The 25,661-nt window shown below is 49.0% G+C and overlaps 2 protein-coding genes across 3 annotated transcripts in view; both read left to right on the top strand.

Annotated features, from left to right (window-relative positions):
- The first annotated feature begins 2,767 nt into the window (after positions 1 to 2,767).
- On the top strand, positions 2,768 to 10,131 carry LOC148685233 (gastrokine-1-like). The gene is made up of 6 exons (XM_088670981.1): positions 2,768 to 2,779; positions 4,188 to 4,241; positions 5,504 to 5,641; positions 6,221 to 6,325; positions 7,814 to 7,946; positions 10,040 to 10,131. Exons 1-6 carry the CDS (start codon positions 2,768 to 2,770, stop codon positions 10,129 to 10,131), a joined length of 534 nt encoding a protein of 177 aa, XP_088527107.1.
- Positions 10,132 to 14,198: 4,067 nt separating this feature from the next.
- The window catches only part of ANTXR1 (ANTXR cell adhesion molecule 1), a 126,531-nt gene continuing 115,068 nt past the window's right edge, over positions 14,199 to 25,661 (top strand). The window contains exon 1 of one of the 2 annotated variants that reach the window (XM_035118587.3): positions 14,199 to 14,689. In XM_035118587.3, coding sequence (XP_034974478.2) covers positions 14,538 to 14,689 — 152 coding nt within the window. In that variant the 5' untranslated portion in view covers positions 14,199 to 14,537. The remainder of the gene's footprint in view (positions 14,690 to 25,661) is intronic. The other variant, XM_088670877.1, reaches the window with a different exon arrangement.

The raw sequence follows: 25,661 nt of genomic DNA, 5'->3' as shown, positions 1-25,661 counted from the left end.
CACAATCTCAGTCTCAAAGCCCTGATATTCCCTCGGGTCTCCATTGAACTTGCTTACTAGGGTCCCGGCTCTCCTTCCTGGCAGCACTTGGACTTGGGGTGCCCCTCCCGTCTTGTTTTTCTCTGCATCCAGCTTGTTTTGGAGGTCTACCGCCACCGCCCTTAATTCCTGCTCTCTTTCCTGTAGCGCTCTCACCTGTTCCGCAAGTTGTAGCCGGTCGTCCTGGACCTTCTTAGTCTCTTCTTTAGCTGCCTTCAATTCCCCCTGCGCCTGCAGCGACAGCTGCTGCAGTTCTTGCTGGGCTTGCTCCGCGATCTGCCGCCATCTCTCCGCCTCTGACACGCTCATCCCGGCAACTCCAAAGTAGCCCAAAAAGGATTCGGAGGTTGCTGTCACAGTGGCCGGAGTGGGCTACTTCAGAGTAACGACGCTACGCAGCTCTGCATTTTATTCTTTTATTGGTGCTGCGTATTTACAGTGCTGAAGTCATTGCTATTTACACGGAGTGATGTGGTCAGTCGGTTTCAGAACCTCCGAATGGCTTTTGGCGCGTCTTTCTCCAACACAAAAGCTTTGGCAGACCCATCCTCTTTCCCCTCCTCTTTCTGCGTAATTCCGGAGTTGGGGGGATGGGTCTCCCCCCCTTATTCTCCCCTTCCTGTCCCACCTGGGACCCTGGCTCCTCTACCTTGCCTGAGCCTCGGACACGACTTCCTGCTTCCCCACTGGCATCGGAACTCTCTCTGCTTTCCCCTGTGCTCGGGGATGGGCTTGAACTCAGGAGGGGAGGGACTTCGCGATATCCCCTGTCCCTCACAATTTTAACTGTTACAGCTTTCCCACAGAGACTCCTGGGAACTATAGTTCACTCCTCATGGAGCTACGATTTCCAGCCCCCTCAACAGACAGCAGTTCCCATGGTTCTTTGGGGGAGGGAAGCCACCACTGGTTAAAGTGGGCTAAGAAGGCTTTGACCGGATGGTGTGTTGGTGACCCAAGAGAAGGACTGGTTCTAACACTTGGGTCAAATATTTGCCTCACTCCTAAGAGATCATCTGAGGCCAACACCTTGAAGACAAACACATTCGGACTTTTCTCTCATCTCCGAGTAAACTCTGTTTGGCAAACAACAAGCATTCATTGTTTGAAGTTTGGAATTGGATCCCATGGAGGATTACCCAGTAAACACCAAATGCTTTCAATCTCAGGAAATCAGAAGAGGGTGGAGGTGCCTGTGTCTCTTTGCACCTTCACTAAGGGCAAATTCCCAGTCAAATGGTCTGATGTAATACCACACTTTGGGATTCTTAGCAATGACTTTTTTTTGTTAAAGAGAAAGCTGGAGTTTTATTGTTTCTGTGACTGCGCATCAGGGTCTCGTACCAGCAACACAAGGGAAGAGTTCTTCATGCTCTTTCTAAACTGGGTGTTATTTTTTGTGAGAATGGTCCCTGGTTGCTGTATGACAGGTTTAGGGGTTTGAGGAGTTATTGCTGAAAAATTGCGCCCTAATTCCTACAGCATCCAGGCAGTTTACAATACATGAAAATGTCTAGGATTGGCATTCAACAGCAATGTGATGTGACCCAACCTTAATTTTGCAGGTTAAAGGTTGGGTTGAGGCGTATTTGAATTCTAACCCAGAAATGTCCTATAGAAAAGAACTCCTCGGCTACTCAGTGTTTTTTTAAAATTTGGCAGTGCAAGGGCTAGCTAGTAATAGTGGTTTCCTAGTACCGTACTATAGAGGAACTGTTACTGCTTGTGTATTTTTCCTTATATCTCTGCAAACAAAGAGGGCTAGGAACTTGTTTCTAAGTGTCTCAATGAACCCAGGCATGGCCTGGGATGTCTCTGCAAGGTCCATGAGGACCCCACAGGCAGGGCGGCAGAGTGAGGCAGCTGTTGGGTTGCGTCCAGCGTAAGATGTCAGCGGGCGGTTGAAGCCCTGGCTGAGGACGTCAGGACCAGAGGCAAGATGGTGGTGTAGAAGCAGGAACAGGTGCAGGGCTGAGGGTCCAGCATCAGGCAGTTGCAGGGTCAAGGAGCAAGGCGGAGGTGAAGGGCTGGGAGTCAAGGAGCAAGGCGTCAGCAAGGCAAAGGTCCAAGGGTCGAGGATCAAGGTGTCGGCAAGGCAAGGGTCCAAGGAGCAAGAGGCCAGAGGCAACCAGGCAGGGATAGCGTTGCTGTGGCAAAGAGCTTAAGGGAAATGCTGAGCTTTTATCCCTCCCAGCTCCTGCCACCAGGTGCAGTGAGGTATCAAGTGGCCTCACCTGAGTGACCACTCCTTGCCTCTCCAGCACAAGCTGAGGCCTCACCTGAGTGGCCACTCCTTGCTTCTCCAGCACAAGTTGAGGCAGGCCCCAGTCCTGCAAAGCACTACAGGCCCCAGAGCCTGACTCCTGCCCATACTCCTGACATAAGGATGGAAGGATCAGTCAATTTCGGGACCCTCAGCTCCTCATTTTTCCAATCTTACATTTACACTGGTTGGAATCAATAGAAAAGAGTGAAGAAACCACTGCAAAGAAATGGCCATAAGTCACGGAGGGCTCTTTATTTAGAGAGGATACTCAGCCTTGTATGTAAATATGTAACAAAAAATATTTAGCTTTCTCTCAAGCTTCCCATAAAACCCAAATGAGAAAAATAAATGTTTGATTAGAGTGATGTGTATTTGCATAATTCTCACAGCTAGCTATATAGGCACTGGTGATTCCTTGCTCCTTACCCATCTTGGCCTGGATTCCAATTTGGAGCCACAACCATGAAGATGCTTGTGAGTACCTTCCTCGATTTCAATCTCAATTTCAAGGGTGAAGTACAGATGTCCAGCTCTTGGGCTTTGCTCTCACTAGGGACAAAGTTGTCACCAGGTGCTCAGAGATCAGGCCAAATTAGCTGAAGACTCGGTTGCTCACAGGTGTGTGATGGAAGCAGGTGTAGCCAGTACAGGTTATAGGTTTTTTTTCAATGAGGTGGAACCTAAGGCTTGAGGGCTCCAACTGCCCCTATTTACCAGCTGGGTTTTTAAATGTCTTTTGGTACCTGTGAAGGTCATCACTGCTTGGGTCTCCTCAGATAAACCGAATCCCTGATCCTTTCCACTACGAGGCAACAGCAAATGTGCATTTAGTCCGGGAAATGCCGAATGTCTGGTCCAAGGCAGCCTTCATTTTTAGGATTCCCTGCAGACTCAGACCCTCCAAGTGCCCCGATTCACCGGGGACTGTCCTAGATTTACAGAAGCCTTCCTGGTTTCTGATTTGACCCTGGAATGTCCCACTTTTCCTTAGGACATCCCTATTTTTGTTGGAGGATATGCAGGCTTGAAAAACATTATGCTATGGAACCAGATTTTGGTTGCTGGTTTCATTCTGGATTTTTTTTAAAAAAAAAACCCCAAAGCCATTCTGGATTTGATCTGAAACAGCTGGCCTTTTACATTGTTTCATGAAATGAGAGGAGCAAGGGAGATATAGAACACCCCTTGCCATTGCAAAATAGATTCATTTGCAAACATCATCATCATTAGTAGTAGTAGTAGTGTTTTAGTTTTTCAAATATTTTTATTAGTTTTAAAAATAGCAAAATACATATTCAACCAGCATAAGTTGTATAAGCAATAGGTAATGCAAGAATGCCCCTTTTGCAGTACCAAGAAATAGATGTGATTTTGAATTTTTATTGTTTTTTTATTATAAAGATTATTATTTTTCACTGTAGGCATTCTGGTGATATTAATAAACTGGTATTATGCCATTATCATCAGGAGTACAAGGTTCAAGTAAAAAGACAGTGGAAGACAGTCCTACCCACAAACAGGACGACAACCTCATTTATTTTTGAGGTTTGATAGCCAACAATTCCTACGGTATTTACTTTTGGAATCAAGTGGAATTATTATCATTAGCATATTGTATAAAATCCCATCACCCTGCACAAAAATCCTTGAATTACCATAATTTTAAACAAAATGCTTTTTTAAAAATGAAATTGCAATGTTCAACACATTTATTATTATTTAAATTTATATACCGTCCTTCATCCGAAGATCACAGGGTGGTTTATAACATAAACATCAGTGTTCTATTCAAGCTGCTCTTTCACAGACAAAGGAAAAGTGTACTTGGCAATTTAAAATTTGCCCCTTAGTGCTACCTTCTTATTTTCCTTCCGCTCTGCAGATTCTGCTTGCCAGCCTCCTGGGGCTGCTTATTCACTCAGCGTTTGCGAGCAACGTAAGTAGCCAACTTTGCTCCCATTTTTGCCTTCCTGCTCCAAAACCTCTCCTGCTGCTAACCTCTGCATGCACAAGTGGCTTGTTTTGATCTGTTTTTAGTCAATTGTTATTTTAAATGCTTGAATGTCTTAAATTATTGCTCCCAGTTGATCTTAGGGATAATTTTATTGCTTTATCATTTTCGGTAAACCTCTGTTGAGGTTTTGTGTGTGTTTGTGCATTTTACGATCAAGCGGTGTTACAAATTGTATTAAATAAATAAGTACAGTAAGTAAGCAAGCAAGTAAGTAAATAAGTAAAATATTACACATTTAAATAAATAAATAGATAGATAGGCCAAATCCCATGACAAACGTAAGTAAAAAAGTGAGGAATGGGACTCAGTCTTGTCCAGAAGCTATGTGACTCCATTTGCAAGACTTGCCTGAGATAGATCAGTTGGTCAAAACCGGTCATATGTTAAGAAGTCCCTGGGATGAGGTCGGATCTCAGATCAGTGGTGAATTTACCAGCTGGCGATAAACGCGCCACTTAATCCCAGGAATCTGTAAGGATGCCTGAAATGATGTCAAAGATCAGGTGACTGAAGAATAATCTCCCTCTGGGATGTTCCGGGCTCCATCTCTGATCCACTGCAGCATCCTACAGTCATGCTGGCTCAAGCTGATGGGAATTGTCCAAAATATCTGGGTGGCAGGGGAGGCACCAGCAGGGCCGTCTTACCCATAGGTGCTAGGGGTGCGGGGCACCCAGGTGCCGGGCTCTCAGGGGTGCCAGGCCGAGTCTGGGGAAGTTGGTTGGAGTGCCGCAGCGGGCTCTTCTGCTGTGGGTGGCTCTGCACCGCGAGTTCGGGAGTGACTGAGCCACCGGCCAGCTTTGCCCTTCTGCACGCCTGGGACTGGGCAACCTGGGGGGGGGGCACTGGGTGGATCTTTGCACCCCTGCGCCACATATGCTTAAGACAGCCCTGGGCACCAGTCTGGAAAAGGCTGTCCAAAGTTCAGTCCCTGGCCATCTCCAGTTAAGCAGATCTCATGAAGCAGGCCTCCTTCAGCCTAGGAGAGCTGCTGCCAGCCAGAGCAGGCAACACCAGGCTACATGGCCCAATGGCCTGACTAATAAGCGTTCATTTGTGCCCTGTGAATCAGACCTGCTTGCTTTCCATGGCAGCCGCAGCCCCTCCTGGCTGGACCACGTGATCTTGTTTGCTGATCTCCCCGAAGTGCCTTGTAGGATGTGACGGTGGATCTTTGTCTCTAGGCTATCCAGCTCATAAACAAGGGAAACGATGGAGCAACCGTATACCAAACAGTCAACATCAACCACATCACCAACGTCGCTGCCTTCAACATTTACTCTGGAAGGCACTCCACCAACGCCATTGTGGACTACAACAGCGTAAGTTTCAAAGCAAGCTGTTCAGCTGCAAAGCTGTTCAGTCTGTGTTGGATAATCCCTTTGTCCTGGGGTGGGATCTCCCAGCAGCAGCTAGGCAAACCTGTTAAACTCTCCTGAAAGGGATGCATTTTGCTGCCTCAGATGAAGGAAAAGATGGTTCTCCCACTGGGGAGGGGTGCAGTCAGAAGCCATGTTATGCACACACTCACCCAAAACCAGGGTCTGCCATTTATTTTATTATTATCTTATTTTATTTCATTGCGTTCATATCCCACCTTTTTCTCCAAGGAATTGAAGGTTCTCCCCCTCCTCATTTAATCCCCCCAACAACCCTGTGAGGTAGGTTAGACTGAGAGGCAATCACTGGCCCAAGGTTACCCAGGGAGCTTCATGGCCAAGTGGGGATTCGAACCCTGGACTCTTGCACGTCCTGGGCCAACACTCTAACCTTTATGCCACACTGTTGCTTGTGGGGCTGACACTGGCTCTCTTGTGGGGTTGTGGGTTTTTAGTACTTTGATTTTGAACTTTCCTGGGGCCATCTCTCGTGTGACATATATTTGCCATTGTGTCTCCCAGGGAATTGTCATCTACCACATGCCATTCAGGAGGCTGTGTGTCATGTCCCGGATGAATCGGCAAAGCTTTCCAAGTATCTCAAATCTCGAGAGCATGATGCACGAGGTACGTCAAGGTGGAGATACAAAACTGGGGCTGGCCCCAAATATGTGGGGCAATCCAAATGGTGCTTCGCCCCTTCCAATGAAGGAACGTGCGGGGCAGAAATCGGTGGGAGGAATAATAGAATCACAGATTTGTAAAGTTGGAAGTAATCCCCAAAGGATCACCTAGCCATACACCTTGCAATGCAGGAAAGATGGCCAGTCAATCTCTGTTAAAAAAAAACCTACAGCGAAAGAGAAAACATTTATAAAAACTTACCTAAACTTTTATTTACAAATTTATTGATTTAAAAAGGAGCACATACTTCAATAACATACAAGAAGAAAGAGAATGAGAGAGAGGAGGAAAATACAACTGAATATATATATATATATATATATATATATATATATATATATATACATATACATATATATATATAATGTAAACTGGACATGTGGGTGGGTCTCCACTTTTCTCCGAAACCGCTTGACCGATTGCGTTCAAATTTTGACACAACGTCCCAAGCAAATATGACAGTGACCATATACAGGTTCCGTAGATAGATGTCACACCTGGGCCACGTAAAAACCCCAAAACCCAGTGTTCCAGAACTCACAAATCACCCTCAAGTGCATGCTGGGAGCACAGGAGAGGTTGCAAAACAGCGCCCTCTAGCGACGGCTACACTGGTACTGCAGCTAGGAAAGGTTCCCTCTCCACAACATCTCACCTCGGCTTCGCAGACTGGGCCGAGGGGCCGGGATAGTTCATGGGTCGGGACAGGGTGGGGCCAATCACAGGGATGAGCCGGGGGTGGGAGGAGGAGGTGGGGGTGCAGGGAGGGGGTGGGGGCAGTCACAGGGATGAGCCGGGGGTGGGGGGAGGAGGGGGCAGAATAGGTCATGGGTCGGGACAGAGTGGGGGAAGTCACAGGGATGAGCCACAGCAAAGCGTGGCCGGGCCAGCTAGTTTAAAATAAACATACACACACTGTGGCAGATTTGGGAGGTTCCATTCACAATCCCATAATAGTATTATTCTTGGGGGGGGGGCTGGGGGAGGTAACATTGTCTTCCCTCAATTTCAATTTTTTTATTTCATTGCATATAACAATATGAATGTTCGAGAGGTGCCAATTTTTTAATCCCGGCTTTCCCCTGAGAGTGCCCAAAGTGGCTACTGGCAAACAGAAAGATAGAAACTGTACCATCTCTTAACAATTCTCAGGCTTTCTAGCATTAAAACTACTGATCTGAAAGCAAAGCACCGCAGCTAAGTGCTGTGGAATAACACACACAAGCAGACTCTCGCATTCATTCGTGTGGGGGGGGGGTCAAAAACACAAGCCCTGGCCTAGGCATAGGAGCCAACTCCTAGAGACTGGTGTCCCTCCAATAATTAGGCAGGGTGGTGCTTACCTGCCCCCCACCCCGATATTTTATTCAAGTTGGTACCCCTGGACCTAGGCATGAATGGACCTGTCCGTTGTTTTGATTTTGTTCCCAGGGGCATCCCTTGAACACCCTTCACAGAAGCTACGGGATTTCTCGCAAGGTGGTCACAAACATCGCTGACTATGGTGTCCCCGCCCAAGCCATTTGCGGAGGCCTGACTACCTACTGGGCTACCGAGTTCCAAAGTGAGTTGGGCCAGAACTTCACAACATTTTTAAGGGATGATCACACGTTTTAACGGCTTCTGTAGCGATGTGTTGAGGAGATCTTTACGTTTCCTTGGTAACTCGATTGGTCTCATCCTCTTTTAAAGCCTCCTAGGTTGGTGGCCAGCGCTGCCTCCTGTGGGAGGGAGTTCCACAGTTTAACTATGTCATTCACCTTGGGCAGCAACAGCATAACTGCCAAGTTGCTGTCCGAGAAATAAGGGACCGGGCCGGAAGTAGCAGACCGGAAGTAGCACTGCCGCCATTTTGGAACTGGGCGGAGTATGCTCAGAAGTGACTTTTGATGCTGCTTTGCCCAGTTCCAAAATGGCCGTCGCGCCAGAAGTCACACTGCAGCCATTTTGGAACTGGGCAGAGCAGCATCAAAAGTCACTTCTGAGCATGCTCCGCCCAGTTTCAAAATGGCCACCGCGCCAGAATAAACCAGGGAAAAACAAAAAAATCCATTTTTTCAGCTAGGAACAGCTGGAAAAACAGGGATTTACCAGGGAATACGGGAGACTTGGCAGCTATGAGCGACAGTCACGTAGTCTGGGGGGGGGGCAGAGTGTGAAGGAAGGAAGGGCGGAAGCCCTAAATGAGCTGATGACAAGTCTGCCATTTTCTACACATAGTAATAATAATAATAATAATAATAATTAATAATACTGTAATAATTTTTATTTATACCCCACCCTCCCCGGCCAAACTGGGCTCAGGGTGGCTAACATCAAAGTATATAATACATTAAAAACATAAAATCCAGCAATTGACTGAAATACAGCTTAAAATCAGATTAAAACATGGCATGCAATGAGACTAAATTGGCAAAGAAACATCAATCACATTGCACTGATCCCAGGCAGCATGTTGTGAAGGAACCCCTTTCATAAAAACCTAGGGCAGGCTTCCTCAACCTCGGCCCTCCAGATGTTTTTGGCCTACAACTCCCATGATCCTTAGCTAGCAGGACCAGTGGTCAGGGATGATGGGAATTGTAGTCTCAAAACATCGGGAGGGCCGAGGTTGAGGAAGCCTGACCTAGGGTGTGCTGGGTTACTCTGTCCCATCAGAACAGCATTCTTCTTCTTCTTTGGCGATCACTCGTAGCTGAGTAAGATTGTCTTCCATAAACACGGTTTTAACAATGAGTCCATAAGTGACTCTGGAGGCCAATTCTGGATCTGCACGTCTTCCACAGTGGGGACATTGGTTTCCAGGCGGGAGTTGGTCACAGTGTGGATATGTCAATCATGCCTTCCTCTTAGCACGTTTCTCCCTTGCGTCCTGAGATCGAGTGTCTTCAAAGCCCATGACACCTTTGGTAAAGGCTGTTCTCCAACTGGAGCGCTCGCAGGCCAGTGTTTCCCAGTTGTCAGTGTTAATACTACATTTTTCAAGATTTGCCTTGAGACAGTCTTTAAACCTCTTTTGTTGACCACCAGCATTACGCTTTCCATTTTTAAGTTCAGAATAGAGTAGTTGCTTTGGAAGACAATCATCAGGCATCCACACAACATGACCAGTTCAACAGAGTTGACATTGAAGAATCATTGCTTCAACACTGGTGATCTTTGCTTGGAAATTAAACAAAGGGTCTGCTGGTTTCTCTTTAAGGTTTCCAGACTCAAAAGAGAGCAAGGCAATTAAAGGCCCAGAAGTCCTGTCCTCTATTGAGTCTGGCAACCCTAATGGTGGAAGAAATGGTGGAAAAGTGAAAGAACAAAGAGCTTGATAAGCCTTCCCCCACCCCAAGGTGAGGGGGAGTGACCTAGCTAAGCCTGGCAGGCCAGCTTACTCTATGACATTAACCCGTTCGTGCATTGATTAGACTTGAGCATGTTAGTTATGTCACACAGGTCACGTTTGCGAGATTCCCACTGATGTACTGTATCTGGTTGGCCACTGTGAGAACAGGATGCGGACTGATCCAGCAGGCTCTCTCTGTGTTCTCACGCATGTTTGGAAGTACAGATTATTTCATTTCTGAGAGTGTGTTTCAAGACTCCTGCTTGGCTCTCCATAAAAAGTTAATAAAAAGTAACAATGAAAAACTTCCTTTTCCTTTTTAGGGCCCCGCCCCTTGGTTGAAGGCAAGGGCTGCGCAGGCATCAATCTGCTCATCCTGGACATCGACTTATGTGGCGGCATCTCCCTCTTCTAGCCAGGATCAGACATGTGCTCCTCCCCCCCCATCCACCCAGCTGTGCCAGCACCAACATCTGCTCAAAGCCAACCCAACTTGTGACATGCCCACCAAAACAATGGCCACCCCGTCACATTGCCAGCTGTCAGGGCCTGTTTCAAGTCCCAAGGTGGGGTGGACAGGACACAGGATATCAAGGCCTGATGACCTTCCAACAATTGCTCTTTAATTTCATTTGAGGACTGGTTCCTGCAGGGGCCGTCAAAAATATAATAAAATTTATAATTTAAATAAAATAAATTAAAAATCCATGGCAGTGTATGCAGCAGTGTAAAGACCCCCCCACCAAAGCCCCATAGAATCATAGAATTGTGGGGTCGGAAGGGACCCTGTGGGGCATCTAGCTCAACCCCCTGCAATGTACGAATCTCAACTAAAGCATCCATGACAGATGGCCATCCAAACCCTGCTTAAACACCTCCAAGGAAGGAGAATCCACCACTTTCCAAAGGAGTCTGTTCCACAGTTGAACAGCTCTTATCATCAGAAAGATCTTCCTGATGTTTAGTCAAAGTCTCCTTTCTTGTACCATGAATTTATGCTAGCCTGGCTCTCAGTGCTACTACCACTACTACCTAGAGATGCCATCAGGGATTGATCCTGCAACCTTCTGCATGCAAAGCGCTATGACCATATTTCTGAGCAGACTGTGAAATAAAAACCGGAAAGTCCCATTTTCAAATCCAACTTCAGGTACAGAATTATGATGGAACCTTAGACAAGTCTTTAATCTTCCCTTGGTATCTCTTCACCCACTATACCCAATAAAAAGCCTTCTGGTTTTTTTAACAAAAGTATTTTTAAACATTTTCTTTAACAAGTCACTGGTCTTCAGAGCCGTCTTTCCCATACGGCTTAGTGGTTTGTTGGGCCAGGGCGCCAGCCTCTCAGGGGCACCCCAGGGAGTGGGGGAGCTGCGCGGCTTTGCCGACGGTCTCCCCTTTCCCTGCATGCCCACCAGCTGCTCCCCATCGAACATAAGGCTGGCAGGTGTGCAGGTTGCCTCCCAAGCCTCTGCGGGAGGAGAGCGATCCCTGCAGAGGCTTAGGATGGAAGCTGTGCCCAGCTAACTATATGGCTGGCGGGCATGCAGCTTCTCTCCCAAGCCTCTGAGGGGATTGCTCTCCCACAGCGGCATGGGGGAGAGTTGCGCACCTGTGGCGATTCGCCCTGAGTCAGGACCCAGCGTGTAAGGGGATAAGCTTGGGACAGTTAGAACCCTCAGGGGCGGGCTCAGCCAAGGGATAAAAACCCCTCCCGAGTGGCAGTTAGGCAGTTGAGTTGGAGTTGCAATTGGAATTAGTTGAGTTGGAGTTGGAGTTGGAGTTAGTTGAGTTGGAGTTGAGTCAGTTGAGTGAGTTAGTGAAGTCAGAGTTGGTTGGTTAGTGAGAGTCAGAGAGACAGGTGGATCATTGGTGGGTCGATGACAGACAGGATAGCAGTTTGATATAAAACTAGTTGTGTTGTATAACTTAGAAGGTATAGGCCGGTATAGGCAACAGTTTTAAGTTCATGTACAATATTACGACAGAGGACGAGATGGTTGGACAGTGTTCTCGAAGCTACGAACATGAGTTTGACCAAACTGCGGGAGGCAGTGCAAGACAGGAGTGCCTGGCGTGCTATGGTCCATGGGGTCGCGAAGAGTCGGACATGACTAAACGACGACAACAACAATATTATCAATCCAGTAACCGCACGCATATGTACCAATAAACTTGTTGTTTTTAAATCATATCCTGGTCTGTGTCATCTGAGAAGGGAAATAGCAAGTATCCAGCTGGCAGTCTGAGGGGAGCTGCAGCCAAGGATGCAAAGTGTCATTGGTGGAGCATCTATCGATCTTGAAAACATCCAGTGGTGCTGTACAGGTCCAGGCAGGACATGAGGAGAGCGATCCCTGCAGAGGCTTAGGATGGAAGCTGTGCCCCGCTAACTATATGGCTGGCGGGCGCGCAGCTTCCCTCCCAAGCCTCTGAGGGGATTGCTCTCCCGCAGCGGCATGGGGGAGAGTTGCGCACCCCCCCCCCCATGGCTGACAGTGCACAGTTTCACCCCCCCACACACACACAATCTGTGGTAATTTGGGGGCGCTAAGTGGATATTTGCACCCTGGTGCCGCATCTGCTAAAGACGGCCCTGCTGGTCTTTCATCCTCATCATTTGTACTCATCCCCCCCCCCCTGCACACAGAAAGTCAGTGGGTCTGGAAGAAGAAGTGTTCCAGCCCAGGCTTCAATCCTGAGATGTTAGTTTTCTATCTAGGATTTTTAAATCTCCACATTTCATTAAGAGTTAAGATACAGTACTTACAGCTCCATTCATGCACCAAGATGCACAGAAAATTTCCAGTGAAGGCACCCAGGCCTAATTTCTGCACCACACAAGCAACAAGTGTATCACAGAGCCTAACCACACCCACCCACAAGTTTTCAGACCCAGCCCTCTTCTTTTGCATCTCTGCACAGAGCCACAATCTTATTAAAAAGTACGGTACATAAAAATTCAACCGAGGGGTTCATTAAGGAACATTTTTCCAGATCCAAACTCATTTCTCTAATGGTATTTGAGTGAGCAGATTTGCTTCCCATTTTGCTTGATAATTATTTTCTTAATTTTTTGGGGGGGGGTAGGCTTTATGTTGGGGACCCAGGGGGCGCTGTGAGTTAAATCACAGAGTCTAGGGCTTGCTGATCAGAAGGTTGGCAGTTCGAATCCCTGCAACGGGGTGAGCTCCCGTTGTTCGGTCCCAGCTCCTGCCCACCTAGCAGTTCGAAAGCACATCAAAGTGCAAGTAGATAAATAGGGACCGCTCCAGCGGGAAGGTAAACAGCGTTTCCGTGCGCTGCTCTGGTTCGCCAGAAGCAGCTTTGTCATGCTGGCCACATGACCCGGAAGCTGTCTGCGGACAAACGCCGGCTCTCTTGGCCTATAGAGCGAGATGAGCGCCGCAACCCCAGAGTCGGACACGACTGGACCTGATGGTCAGGGGCCCCTTTACCTTAGGCTTTATGTTAGGGGCTGCAGAAGCGAGTTATCCGTGAGGCAATTGGTCAGTTAAGCATTTTTTATTCATTTACTTGAGGGGGGGCAGCTGTCCCCCCTGCACCCCCTGGCTACGCCCAGGATAATACAATAGACAATGTTTATGTCGGATACACACACGTGCACACAGTCAGCTGCGATGGGTACAAATTTCACTTGAGCCACTGGGTGTCGCCCTAGAGCTCCCTCGGGCTGCGTCTTGTTCAACTTTCCAGATTCGGTGCCTGTGAAGCTCTTTCCCGCTTCCCCAATTTCCAGCAGACTCCACTGTGGCCCGAAAGGAGCATCGGAGAAATGTCAGGGTGGAAATGGCGTGGGCTTGGGTTTTGTTTTCATTTTGAAACCAGGCGACCCCTAGGCACGCACTCCTTCGCTCCTTCCAAAAGCCTGGGAGCAGATTGCACCAAAAGCCCGCCTCCTGAGAAGGCTGGAAAAATGACTGGGAACGAATTTTGCAGCGGGCAATTTTTTCAAAGTAAGGAAACACAGGTTTTTTTTTAAGACAGCCCCCCCTCCACACATGGAAGAGAAAAGCAGCGCTGACCCTCGGCTTTTGTGCAAGAAAGTCCTCCTTAACGGCATTGTTAAACTTTGGAACTCCCTCCCACGGGAGGCAGGCATGGCCACCGACCTGAATGGCTTTAAAAGGGGATACGACAAATAAATGGAGGAGAGGACTGTCCGTGGCTACTAGCCAGGGCTTTTTCCCCCCAGCTGGAACTCAGTTTCGGCATCAGGTGGGCGCCCTTGTCATTATAAGAGGCGTATCAGCTGCTGCAAAGCACGGGAGGAAGGGGAGAGGGCTCGGATCCTGCTCGCAGGTTTTCCCCAGGCCACATTGAGCAGAGTTTGCAGGAGCCTGATCCCGCAAGGATCTTGCGCGCTGCCCCGTTTTTTGTGCGTTTCTTGCCTCCTTGGCCACTAGATGCCGCCGTCGGGGCTCTTTTTCGGCTGGACGGCAGGGCAAGGACCACCCCCACCCCGAGAGCAGCCATCCTGGGGAGGGGGAGGGAGAGCCTTCCCACATTCTCCGAAATCTGGGGCAAAGCCGGGGAGGGAAAGACCCGGGGGAGAAGTCTCCGGAAGCCGCCTCTCGCCTTGCAGACTGCGGCGATGCTGCCTCGTCGGCGCTGCGAGAAGAAGCCCCTTTGAAAGGCGAGGAGGCGGCGAGCCCGCTGGGCATCATCCGCAAACGGGGAGGCGAGCCCTCTTGCCTTGGCGGCGATTGTTCCCTCGGGTCTCCGCGCCGCGAAGCCCTGCATGGAGAGGGCGTGAGGAGGCGCGCAAGTGGCCCGGGGCTCGCTGGATCCTGCCCCGCCATGGATGCCCGCAAGGCGAGCCTCCCGCGCTGGGGCTTGCACGGTCTGCTCTTTGCAACGGTGCTGCTCGCCTGCGGCGGGCAAGGCAGGAGCCGGGAGGACGGCGGCGCCGCCTGCTACGGGGGCTTCGACCTCTACTTCATCCTGGACAAGTGAGTGGCTCTCGTGGGCGATCCGGAGGGGGCTTTGGGCAGCCTCCCCACGAGGCCAGGGGCATGCATCAAAAGGCCAGCAGCTGTCTTATTACCCCCACCTCCGTTTAATCAGTATTTTTATTTTTATTATTCCACCCAGGGCAGGTTGAAAACCATGTAAAGCAATTTGCAATCATAAAAATAAGATGGGTCCTGGAAGCTCACATCTCAGGTGTCAAAGGCCAGCAGAAAGAGGTTTTATTTTTACCCCCCACCCCCAGTCTGGAAGCCCCCCAAGGAACTCTTCCAGGTTCCTGTTGCATTTCTTGCTCTAGTTTATCTCGGTTTGGGAAATGTATACAGCAGCAGCAACAAGTCCTTTTTTGCAGCGATTGCAATTTGGGTTGGTGATTCGTGCAGAGGTTGCCCCTAGGAAGGCTCTCCCGCCATTCCCTATGTGGCCAACCATGGAATTGGTTCCCGAAGGAGGCTGGGATGGCTTTTTTAAAAAAAGAGTGGACAAATTTATGGAGGAGGCGAGGGCTTTTGAGGGCTACTACGTAGCCAGGATGGCTCTGCTCTGCTTCTGAATACCTGTTGCTGGAAAGCACAGGAGGGGAGAGGGCTCTTGGGCTCAGGTTCTGCTTGTGGGTTTCCCGTTGGGGCATCTGGTTGGCCTCTGTGAGAACAGAACACTGGGCTAGATGGGCCATTGGCCTGATCCAGCAGGCTCTTCTTATGTTCTGAAGGGAGAGATATTCCCGTGTTTCACCCAGCAAAGCAAAGTTTGGGAAACTTTTGCAAAGGAGGTAGGTAGCTAAGGGATGCTATTTTTTTGCCCTCCGGTGTTGCTGAACACCACCTCTGTTTTCTCCGAGAGTGATGGAGAGGGACCTGATCCTTCCTCTCCTGAATTGATCCTCAGGTTCTGGATGCTAAGGAATAAACTTGCGATTTGGCCAATGTGTTGGAAAGTGCAATTGTTGTGGCTTCTCTCCCCCCCCCCCACTCCATGTACGATTCTCTCCCTTTAACTCTGAGTCACTTTTTTCTTTGTTCCCAGCTAATGAAATGCACATTTCTCTCCTTGCTGCTTTCTCTTGCTTAATAGTGTCCAGAGATGATATAAAATGCTTACTCATGTTATTTACCCCACAGCTGACTCAGTGCCATCGTGTTTACATAAGAGGCTTATGGTTGCGTTTACAACATTTATCCAGCTGTGCGGGTGCCTGAGAATAGAGGGACGGGACTATTGGCAACATTAATAGAAATAGGCATGTCATAAGATGGGGAGGGCAAAACCCAAACAAAAGGCCTCATCTAGGCCTGGATCCAAAAAGCTGCTCTCACGGCCCCAAGAGGCTGGGCATCGGCCTTGTGGAAGTTTTAATTTTCCTTCCTCAAAGAGCAGACACTCTCCCGGGTCCCTGTGCTTCCACACATGGAGCATCTCCTCAGTTTCAAAATAGGGTTATTTATTTATTGCTTATAAATATAAATTCCCACCTTTTCCCCCAGGAAGCACACATGGCTCTCCCACCCTCCTCATTTAATCCCCGCAACAGCCCGGCAAGGTAGGGTTAGGCCGAGAGGCAGTGACTGGGCCCATTGTCGCACCCGGTGAGCTTCCTTTCTGAGTGGGGATTTGAACTCTGGTCTCCCAGGTCCCAGGGACCCAGGTGGCGCTGTGGGTTAAACCACTGCGCCTAGGGCTTGCTGATCAGAAGGTCAGCGGTTCGAATCCCTGTGACGGGGTGAGCTCCCGTTGCTCGGTCCCAGCTCCTGCCAACCTAGCAGTTCGAAAGCACGTCAAAATGCAAGTAGATAAATAGGAACCGCTCCAGCGGGAAGGTAAACGGCGTTTCCGTGCGCTGCTCTGGTTCGCCAGAAGTGGCTTTGTCATGCTGGCCACATGACCTGGAAGCTATACACCGGCTCCCTCGGCCAATAATGCGAGATGAGCGCGCAACCCCAGAGTCGGTCACGACTGGACCTAATGGTCAGGGGTCCCTTTACCTTTACCTCCCAGGTCCAAGTCCAACACTCTAACCACTATGCAACATGGCATCTTGTGGTTTTCCACCATTGTCTGGAGTGGGTGCACTCTGAAAACGTAATTTTTATTACGTTTTCATATTTTTCCTTTGTCACATTCATATCAAATCATATAATCACATACAACTTTGCTCATACCAAGCCTCGACTCCGCCCTGCCCCACTCCCTGGCTTTCTTAAGCAATCACAATGCTCTTAGCATTTCTATATCACCCTGTTTACCTTCTTACTTAAACAAAATTACTTTAGTATTTGTAAATCAGTTTCAAAAATTATCATTACAAAATATTTTAAATCAAACCTGCAGACGGTCTCAGATGTTTACAATGTTCTTTCATATATTGTATAAATTTAGTCCTTTTCAAACAGTTTGTCATGCTGGTTTCGGATCTTCCCCGTCAGCTTTGCCAGTTCTGCATATTCAATCATTTTTATCTGCCATTCTTCCAAAGCTGGAAGTTCCTGCTGCTTCCATTTCTGGGCTAAAAGTGGCCTTGCAGCCGTGATAGCATACATAAACATATTTAAGTCTACTTTTGGAATTTCTTCTCCCACAATACCCAATAGAAAAGCCTCCAGTTGTTTTTTTTTAATAAAAGTATATTTAAAAATCTTTTTCAATCCATTGTATATCATATCCCAGTAGGCTTTAACTTTACTACATGTCCACCACATATGGAGGAAATTCCCTTCCTTCTCCTTGCATTTCCAATTTGCCTTATATTGAGTTCTATACATTTTAGCAAGTTAAAAAAGATAAAGGTAAAGGACCCCTGACAGTTAAGTCAAATACCATCTATACATCATCTTCATTAAATTTCCCTTAAGTGCCGTACATGCAGTAAATTTAATTGTTTTTGTCCATAATGTTTCCCACTTATCTAATTCAATATTATGACCATAATACTGCTGTCCCAGTCTTTAAAAATCTATTTCATTGGTCAAATTTTTATTTTGCCCTTTCTCTGAAGTCAGAGCTTAGGGTGGCACAGGGGAGGGCTCTTGCGTTCTCCTCCCAGCAACCTTCCTTGGTAGGGCCAGGCTGGCAGAGTAGTGGGAAAGAAGGGAGGAAATGGGTCACGATTGCCCACGGGACTCCGCAGGCTGGGATTCTTCCCGATGTGAGTCTTGCATTCCACGTTGGCGCTCTTCTTGAGCCGGCCATTTTCACATCGAAAATGCTTCAGAAGAGCCATATGGCAAGCCCCCGGACTCCTTTGGCCCAGAAAGGGCATTGGAACAGCCAAAGAAAAGAAATGGAAAATGGCCAACACCTCTGCTGCTAAATGTTGTCATTTGGTTACTGGAGCAATGGGTCTCAGCAATGGCTCGGACTGGGGTGGGAGTGGAATTGCTTGCAGGCTGCGTTCAAGGGTTGTGGGTTCCCTCCCCAAAACACACACTTGCTTCTCAAAGTGGACAAGCTTAGTTGCTGTCCAGGATGCCAAGCTGAGAGCCCCCCGAATGGCAACTGGAGCAGAGGGAGACCCCCGAGGGAAACAAATCCACATGCCCCTTAAGAAAACGAGGAGAAAGCCGCTCCAGTTTCCTGCTGCAAAACACAAGGGCTGCCTCCAGCTTCTTGTGCTGGCCACTTTAATTTGGGTCTAATATTTCTTCCGGAGTGCCAAGTTTCATGGGATGGGGAAGGGAAGGCCACATGGGTGATGAGGATTGCAGATTGCTCGCACTTTCTGAGAGATCAGTCGGGTCCGAATGTGCTCTCTGCCAGGGAAACCAAAATAGTTCCTGGGCTCTGTATAACTCTGCTCAATTAATAGGGCATTTATTGACTACTAGTGGATTTTAGCCCGTTTAAAAACGGGCGCTAGAGGAAGCGGCCTGCCGGGACTGGCTTGGCGGTGGCGGGTCTTCCCGCCACCACCAAGCCAGTTCGCAGCGGGGGCTTTTCGCCGTTTGCCTTCCCCTGAGGGGGAGGCAAACGGCGAAAAACCCCGCCGCGCCGCAATTCGGCTCCGGGACTGGCTTGGCGGTGGCGGGAAGACCCGCCACCGCCAAGCCAGTCCGCAGCGGGGGCTTTTCGCCGTTTGCCTTCCCCTGGGGGAGGCAAACGGCGAAAAACCTCGCCGCGCCGCAATTCGGCTCCGGGACTGGCTTGGCGGTGGCGGGTCTTCCCGCCACCGCCAAGCCAGTCCGCAGTGGGGGTTTTTCGCCGTTTGCCTTCCCCTGGGGGAGGCAAACGGCGAAAAACCCCGCCGCGCCGCAAATCGGCTCCGGGACTGGCTTGGCGGTGGCGGGTCTTCCCGCCACCGCCAAGCCAGTCCGCAGCGGGGGCTTTTCGCCGTTTGCCTTCCCTCGAGGGGGAGGCAAACGGCGAAAAACCCCGCCGCGCCGCAATTCGGCTCCGGGACTGGCTTGGCGGTGGCGGGTCTTCCCGCCACCGCCAAGCCAGTCCGCAGCGGGGGCTTTTCGCCGTTTGCCTTCCCTCGAGGGGGAGGCAAACGGCGAAAAACCCCGCCGCGCCGCAATTCGGCTCCGGGACTGGCTTGGCGGCGGCGGGAAAAAGGGGAGGAATTCCTCCCCTTCTTCCCGCCGCTGCCAAGCCAAAGCGGGCCTCCCTCCGCGCCCGCTGCCGCTTCGGCTTCCTCGGGTTCCCCGAGGAAGCGCCGTCCCATGCCGGAGGTGTGCGGCAAGGCTGCCGGGGGGGGGGAGCGCTTCTCTCCCCCGCCGCCTCACCGCGCACCTCCAGCATGAGACTGGGCTTCGGAGCGGCGGTTGGCGGAGCGGCAGTTGGCTGTTCCCTGTGTCCCGAGAGCACGGGTCCAATCCCTGTGTCCCTGGTTGTCCCTCCGTCCAATCCCTGTGTCTCTGGGGGACATGCGCAGTACCCCAGGGACACACGGGACATCTGGACGCAGGGACAACATGGACATTATTGTATAGGATAAGTATGGTACGGCTGCATGGCAAATAATGCGGGCAGCTCTAGCCGCCTCACCTCCAGAAAGATATCGTAGAATTGGAAAAGGTGCAGAAAGGGGACACCAAAATGATCCAGGGGATGGAGCAACTCTTTTGTGAGAAAAGTGGCAGCATTTGGGACTTAAAAGCTTAGGGAAGAGGGAGGGAAGAGGCCACATGAGAGAAGTTCATAAAATAATACATGGCTTTCGAAGGTTCTCAGGGGCCTAATTGTTGCTGATTTTACTACTGGATTGTTTAAGGGGGCATGTAGTTGGTGGTGTGTTAGCCAGGGCATTTAGGTGTCTCCTAGTTTGTCTTGTATTTCTTGTGTTGATAAGGGTTTGTTATTTTTGTAGAAGTCTGTTAGGCGGTATAAGCCTTTGGTTTGCCAGGTTTTTATCTGGAGGTTTTGCGCTGTGTGATGGAATAATGGGTGGCGTGCCAGGGGAATTAGTGGGGATACAGAGTTTACCTACTTCTGCTTTCCATGCTTTGAGCATGGTTTGTGTCAACCTGTTTAGTGTTGTGGGGATTTCCCTTCGTTTGTTTGGGAGGAATGGGTATGCTGTGGTGTGGGTATTTTCAGTTGTGTCCCTCTCCATGGCCCTCTCCACCTCTTTCCCCCTTTTCTTCCTAACGTAACACTAATGTCTCAGTAAATGAAATTGATCTGTAGAAAATGTAACTTGAAAAAAGAGACATTGCACATACTTTTGTAAACCAAGAAATCTTTAATAAAAATATGTGGTTGTTTTTTTAAAAAGAAATTATACATGGCTTGGAGGAAGTTTTTCTCTCTCCCTCTCATAACATGGCAGCCCACAGACATCCTTGGAAGCTGGAAGATTCAGGACAGGTAAAAGAAAGGGCTTATTTGTGTAGCACTTAGTCAAACTATGGGTGGCGCTGTGGTCTAAACCACCGAGCCTAGGGCTTGCCGACCAGAAGGTCAGCGGTTCAAATCCCCACGACGGGGTGAGCTCCCGTCACTCGGTCCCAGCTCCTGCCAACCTAGCAGTTCGAAAGCACATCAAAGTGCAAGTAGATAAATAGTTCCGTGCGCTGCTCTGGTTTCGTCAAAAGCAGCTTAGTCATGCTGGCCACATGGAAAAACTGTCTGCGGACGAACGTTGGCTCCCTCGGCCAGCAAAGCGAGATGAGCTCTGCACCCCCAGAGTCATTTGCAACTGGACTTAACCGTCAGGGGTCCCTTTACCTTTAGTCAAACTATGGAACTCTCTCCCGAGGGGGCAGGGATGGTCACCAACCTCGATGGGTTTCAAAGCGGAAAAGGGCCCCTGGCCTTGCTTTGCCTCTACAGTTTGTAACAGTGGGTCTCAGCCACTCAGAGGTGGAAGGAGAACAGGTAGAAGGGCTTCTGGGCAAGTGGAAAGTGGTGGACTCTCCTTCCTTGGGGGTTTTTAAGCAGAGGTTGAATGGCAGCCTGCCATGGATGCTTTAGCTGAGATTCCTGAATTGCAGGGGGTTGGTCTAGAGCAGTGGTGGTGGTGGCGAACCTATGCCAGAAGGGGCACTCAGAGCCCTGTCTGTGGGCACATGTGCTATCCCCTCAGCACAGAGCTGGCAGAAGGCGAGGGCAGTGCATCAAATCCTTAGCTCAACTTGGGCCATGTGTGCGGCGGGTTGGCGCAGGAAACCGCACAGAAGGAGCAAGATGCAATGCCCATCGGTGGGACTCTCTCCAAAACGGGTGGCAGCTATTCTTTGGCCCGAGTTCATTGCGCCCAATTGCGCTGAGGTTTTGGATGCTGCACGAGCAGGACAGCAAAGAGCTGAAATCCCCAAACTTGCCCGTCTGCTGAACTGCCTTTAGGGCTCCTTTTGCTCAACTGCTCCGCACAGGATGCCCAGTCCGAGAAGGTGCCCTCCTGGCCAGGGAGGCGCAAAGGGAAAGGCCAGGTGGGGCATTGGTCCCTTTCGAATACGTGACACTATCCCCAAGCAGGCGCTCATGTTGTTTTCAGAAGCTGGTCGTGGATCCTGGGACTTGTGTCTGAGTAGAAACACCTCGGATGGGGCTTTGGGTGTGTGTGTACAAAACTGAGCCATAACCCCCAGGGTGCGTGTTTTTCCTTGGGGAGCCTCCACTGTGGGTGGTGCTTTGTGATAAATAAGTGGGTTTGGGGGTTGCAGTTTGGGCACTCAGTCTTTAAAAGTTACAGGTAGGTAGCCGTGTTGGTCTGAGTCGAAGCAAAATAATAAAATTCCTTCAGTAGCACCTTAAAGACCAACTAAGTTTTTATTTTGGTATGAGCTTTCGTGTGCATGCACACTTCTTCAGATACACTTGAAACAGAAGAGCCAGACCCTTATGTATATACAGAGGGTGGGGGTGGGGTGTGTGGGAATGGGTGATGGGCTGATGGGAGTGGTAAACCTGTAGATGGCTGTTAACGACTGCTGATGACTGCAATTGGTCCTGCGGGGAAAAAGCAAGGGCTGAGGCGCTAAAGAAAGCTTGATCATGCATAATGAGATAAGAATCCAATGTCTTTGTTCATCCCAGGTGGCTCCATGCTTTTAAGCTTGGTAATGAGTTCCAATTCAGCAACTTCTCTTTCCAGTCTGTTCCTGAAATTTTTTCTGTAATAAAACAGCTGCTTTGAGATCTTGTATAGAATGTCCTGGGAGATTGAAGTGTTCTCCTACTGGTTTCTCTGTCTTGTGGTTCCTGATGTCAGATTTATGTCCATTTATCCTTTGGCGTAGGGTTTGGCCTGTTTGTCCAATATAGAGAGCTGAAGGGCACTGTTGGCATTTGATGGCATACACAATGTTAGAAGATGAGCAATTAAATAGTCCTGAGATGGTATGTTGGATGTTGTTGGGGCCAGTAATGATGTTGTCCGGGTGTATGTGGCAGCAAAGTTGGCATCTGGGTTTATTGCAGGCTCTGGTACCAGTGTCCATGTTAAGTCTGGTGGTTGTATTATTGTGGGTGAGGAGTTGTTTAGGATTGGGTGGCTGTCTGTAGGCAATGAAAGGTCTTCCTCCCAGAGCTTGAGAAAGGGAGTCTTTAAAAGGTTTGCCATCTAGAGGAGCCTTGGGGGGTCCCTTGCAACTCTCCAATTCTATGAGGCAGCAATGCTTCTGAATACCAGTTCTGGAAACCACAGGAGGGGAGAGAGCTCTTTTGCTCAAAGCATGCTTTTGCAGGTTTCCCAAAGGCCTCTGGTTGGCCACTGTGAGAAAAGGATTCTGGGCCAGATCCTGCAGCTTCTTCTGGCGTTCTTGTGTTCAAACGAATCAGAACGAATGTTCATTAAACAGGACGTCTGGAAGGGCCTTCGCTCTCTCTTGTAAATAGGGCAGCTTCCGGTGGGACTAGAATCTGCATTATCAGAGGCATGGAGGACTGTCCTCAGTTGACAGGAATATGGAGAGGGGAGGGGAGAGAAATGGCAAGCAGTTGAGTCAAACGGCAAATGCTATTTGACCCTCTTGTTTACCATTTCCTCCCGCATCTGTATGTCTCTGCCAACTGTGCATAACTCTTCATCCACAAATGCAGCTGCTGCTGCCATAACGCTCCTTTGTCACGAAAGTGCTCTAGGACTCTCTAATGTGGTTTCTCCAATATTTTAATATGAGCTGCCCAAAGAAGTTTGCTTTGCTTGTTTATTTACCAGCAAGATTTATATGCCTCTTAATCAAAAACACCTCTGAGCAGTATACATAAAACAATATTATATACAAGAAAATACCAATAAAGGCAAACTTTGAAATCAAGCAGACGCAGAATTTTTCAAAGTATGGACAAACCCAGCATTTTTAAAACAAAGATTCATAAATTTGGGTAGGGTTGTCTAAACAAAAAAATAAAAACCCAGTCTGGTTGCTATAGACTGGCCTCCCCCACCCTGAAGACCTCCAGATGTTTCGGAAGACGCCCATCAGTACCAGCTGTCACAGCCATGGGATGCAGGGGCACAGGGGAGTTGAAGTCCAAAACATCTGGAGGGTGCCAGGTTGGGGAAGGCTGATGCAGACCAAGTGGACCTCCAGCTGTTATACAGCCTCCATCACACCTGAACATTTGGCATGATAGGTGGAGGCTGATGGGAGAAAGAGGCCAGCAACATCTGGAAGACCCCAGGTTTCTCTGTCCTCACTCTGGACCATCTGGTAGTGTAGCTGTTGTGGAGGGGTGCTTTCACAACTGAGGCTAAAGCAGGGTTTTAGTTCTTTAAAATGAGTATTTTGGGGTGGGCATTTTTTTTTAAAAAAAACCTACATCTTTGAGTCAAATGTGAACCCTCCAATGACACTGAATGTAGCAGATCTGAGTTCAAAATGTGTCTGTTCCTGCATTGCAGGGGGTGCGACTCGATGGCCCTTTGGACCCCTTCCAACTCTCCAGTTTTATGATCCTTCCATTTTCCATGACATTTTCAAGTGATCTTTTTTCAAATGGAAGCAATTTTTTTTTGGTGTCACTTCTTTGAGGCTATTTGAAGGCTGCTTTTGTGAGATCTGGGACTTCAGTGAATGGAGCTGCCTCTACTCTGTGAAGTTGATTGTGAATGTCTGCATTGCGTTCCCCTTTCATTCATGCCCCTCCATTCATCTTTGTTGTCATGCTACCTCATTTTTGTTCTTTCATTCTTCCCCCCACCCCCCTGCTAAAAATAACCTCCTTGGGATCTTCATCATCCAGACCTGTAGCATATACCATGTGTCCTGCTTTACAGGACGATTATCCTCTTTTCATGGCCGGCTCTATAATGCGGGGTGGCACTGTGGTCTAAACCACTGAGCCTCTTGGGCTTGCCAATCAGAAGGTCCTCTCATGCCTGTCCAGCCCTGCAGCTTTGGTGAGGGTGCACGTGGCATAAGACCCTCTGTAGGAGTGAGACGTGGTCGGAGGAGCCATCGGGTTTGCTTCACGTGGAAAAATGTCTTGGGCCAGCCCTGCCTCTATTTGAAAGGTGGTCAGAGAACTGTTGTCCTCTTGAAGGGCTGTGTGATCCAGGCTTGCTCTGAAGATAAAGGATCACCTGAAGGAAGAGCTTCAGGTTTGACTCTGCTCACCCGCCGTTAGTGTTCGTGCAGCATACTGAGCAGACCTGCAGTTCGTAAGACAGTGAGATGCCATTTCAGGTTAGAGTCTCATGGTTAGACCATCTCTTTTAAGAGGCAGAACATAAGGAGAGCCTGTTGGATCAGGCTAGTGGCCCATCTAGTCCAGCATCCTGTTCTCACACGGCCAACCAGATGCCTCTATTGGGAATTGCACAAGCAGGATTCGAGCACAAGAGCAACGCTTCCCTCCTGTGGTTTCTTTCAACTGATGTTCAGAAACGTTACTTCCTCCAACTGTGGAGGCAGAACATAGCCATCGGATTTTCCGCCATGAATTTGTCTAATCCTCTTTGAAAGCCATCTAGGTTGGTGGTCATCACTACTTCCTGTGGGAGTGAGTTGCATTGAAGGGCTTTTAAAAAAAATCTGTCCTGAATCTTCCAACATTCTGTTTCACTGGATGCCTACGAGTTCTAGCTTTATGAAAGAGGGCAAAAATATTTTCTTTCTCCGGTGCATGCCTAATTTTACAAACTTTTTCTCTAGGAGTTTCCTCACAGGGGAGTTACTCTATTCGCTTGATCGTTTTGGTTGACCTTTTGTGAACCTTCTTGGTGTTTCTGAACTGAGGGGGTTTGGGGTGGGGTTTTTTAATGTTTCTACTTTCGCCTCTTCCATCTAGAAGGGAAAGAAGCCGTCCTCCTTGCAAAGAAAAGGGATTTATTTATTTAAATTTCTTTCTGCTGGCCTTCAACATCGCGGTGGCAGCACTTTTCCTGTGCGAGGAGGCGTGTGGGAAGGTCTCGCGGAAAAAAGAGCTGTAATTTTAGATGTTTGGATTCTTGTTCCGAGGGGAGACGAAAAGCTGGAGGATGTACTTATGTGGCGAATTTAAAAAGTGGTGTGTAACTGAGACAGGCTCCTTCCAAACCACCAAGAACTCAGAAGCCTCTTGTCTAGCGGG

This window comes from Zootoca vivipara, chromosome 6, assembly GCF_965207765.1.
Source record: "Zootoca vivipara chromosome 6, rZooViv2.hap1.1, whole genome shotgun sequence".
Taxonomy (NCBI): domain Eukaryota; kingdom Metazoa; phylum Chordata; class Lepidosauria; order Squamata; family Lacertidae; genus Zootoca; species Zootoca vivipara.
Note: the sequence above shows the minus strand (reverse complement) of the source record. Positions and strands in the feature narration are given on the sequence as shown.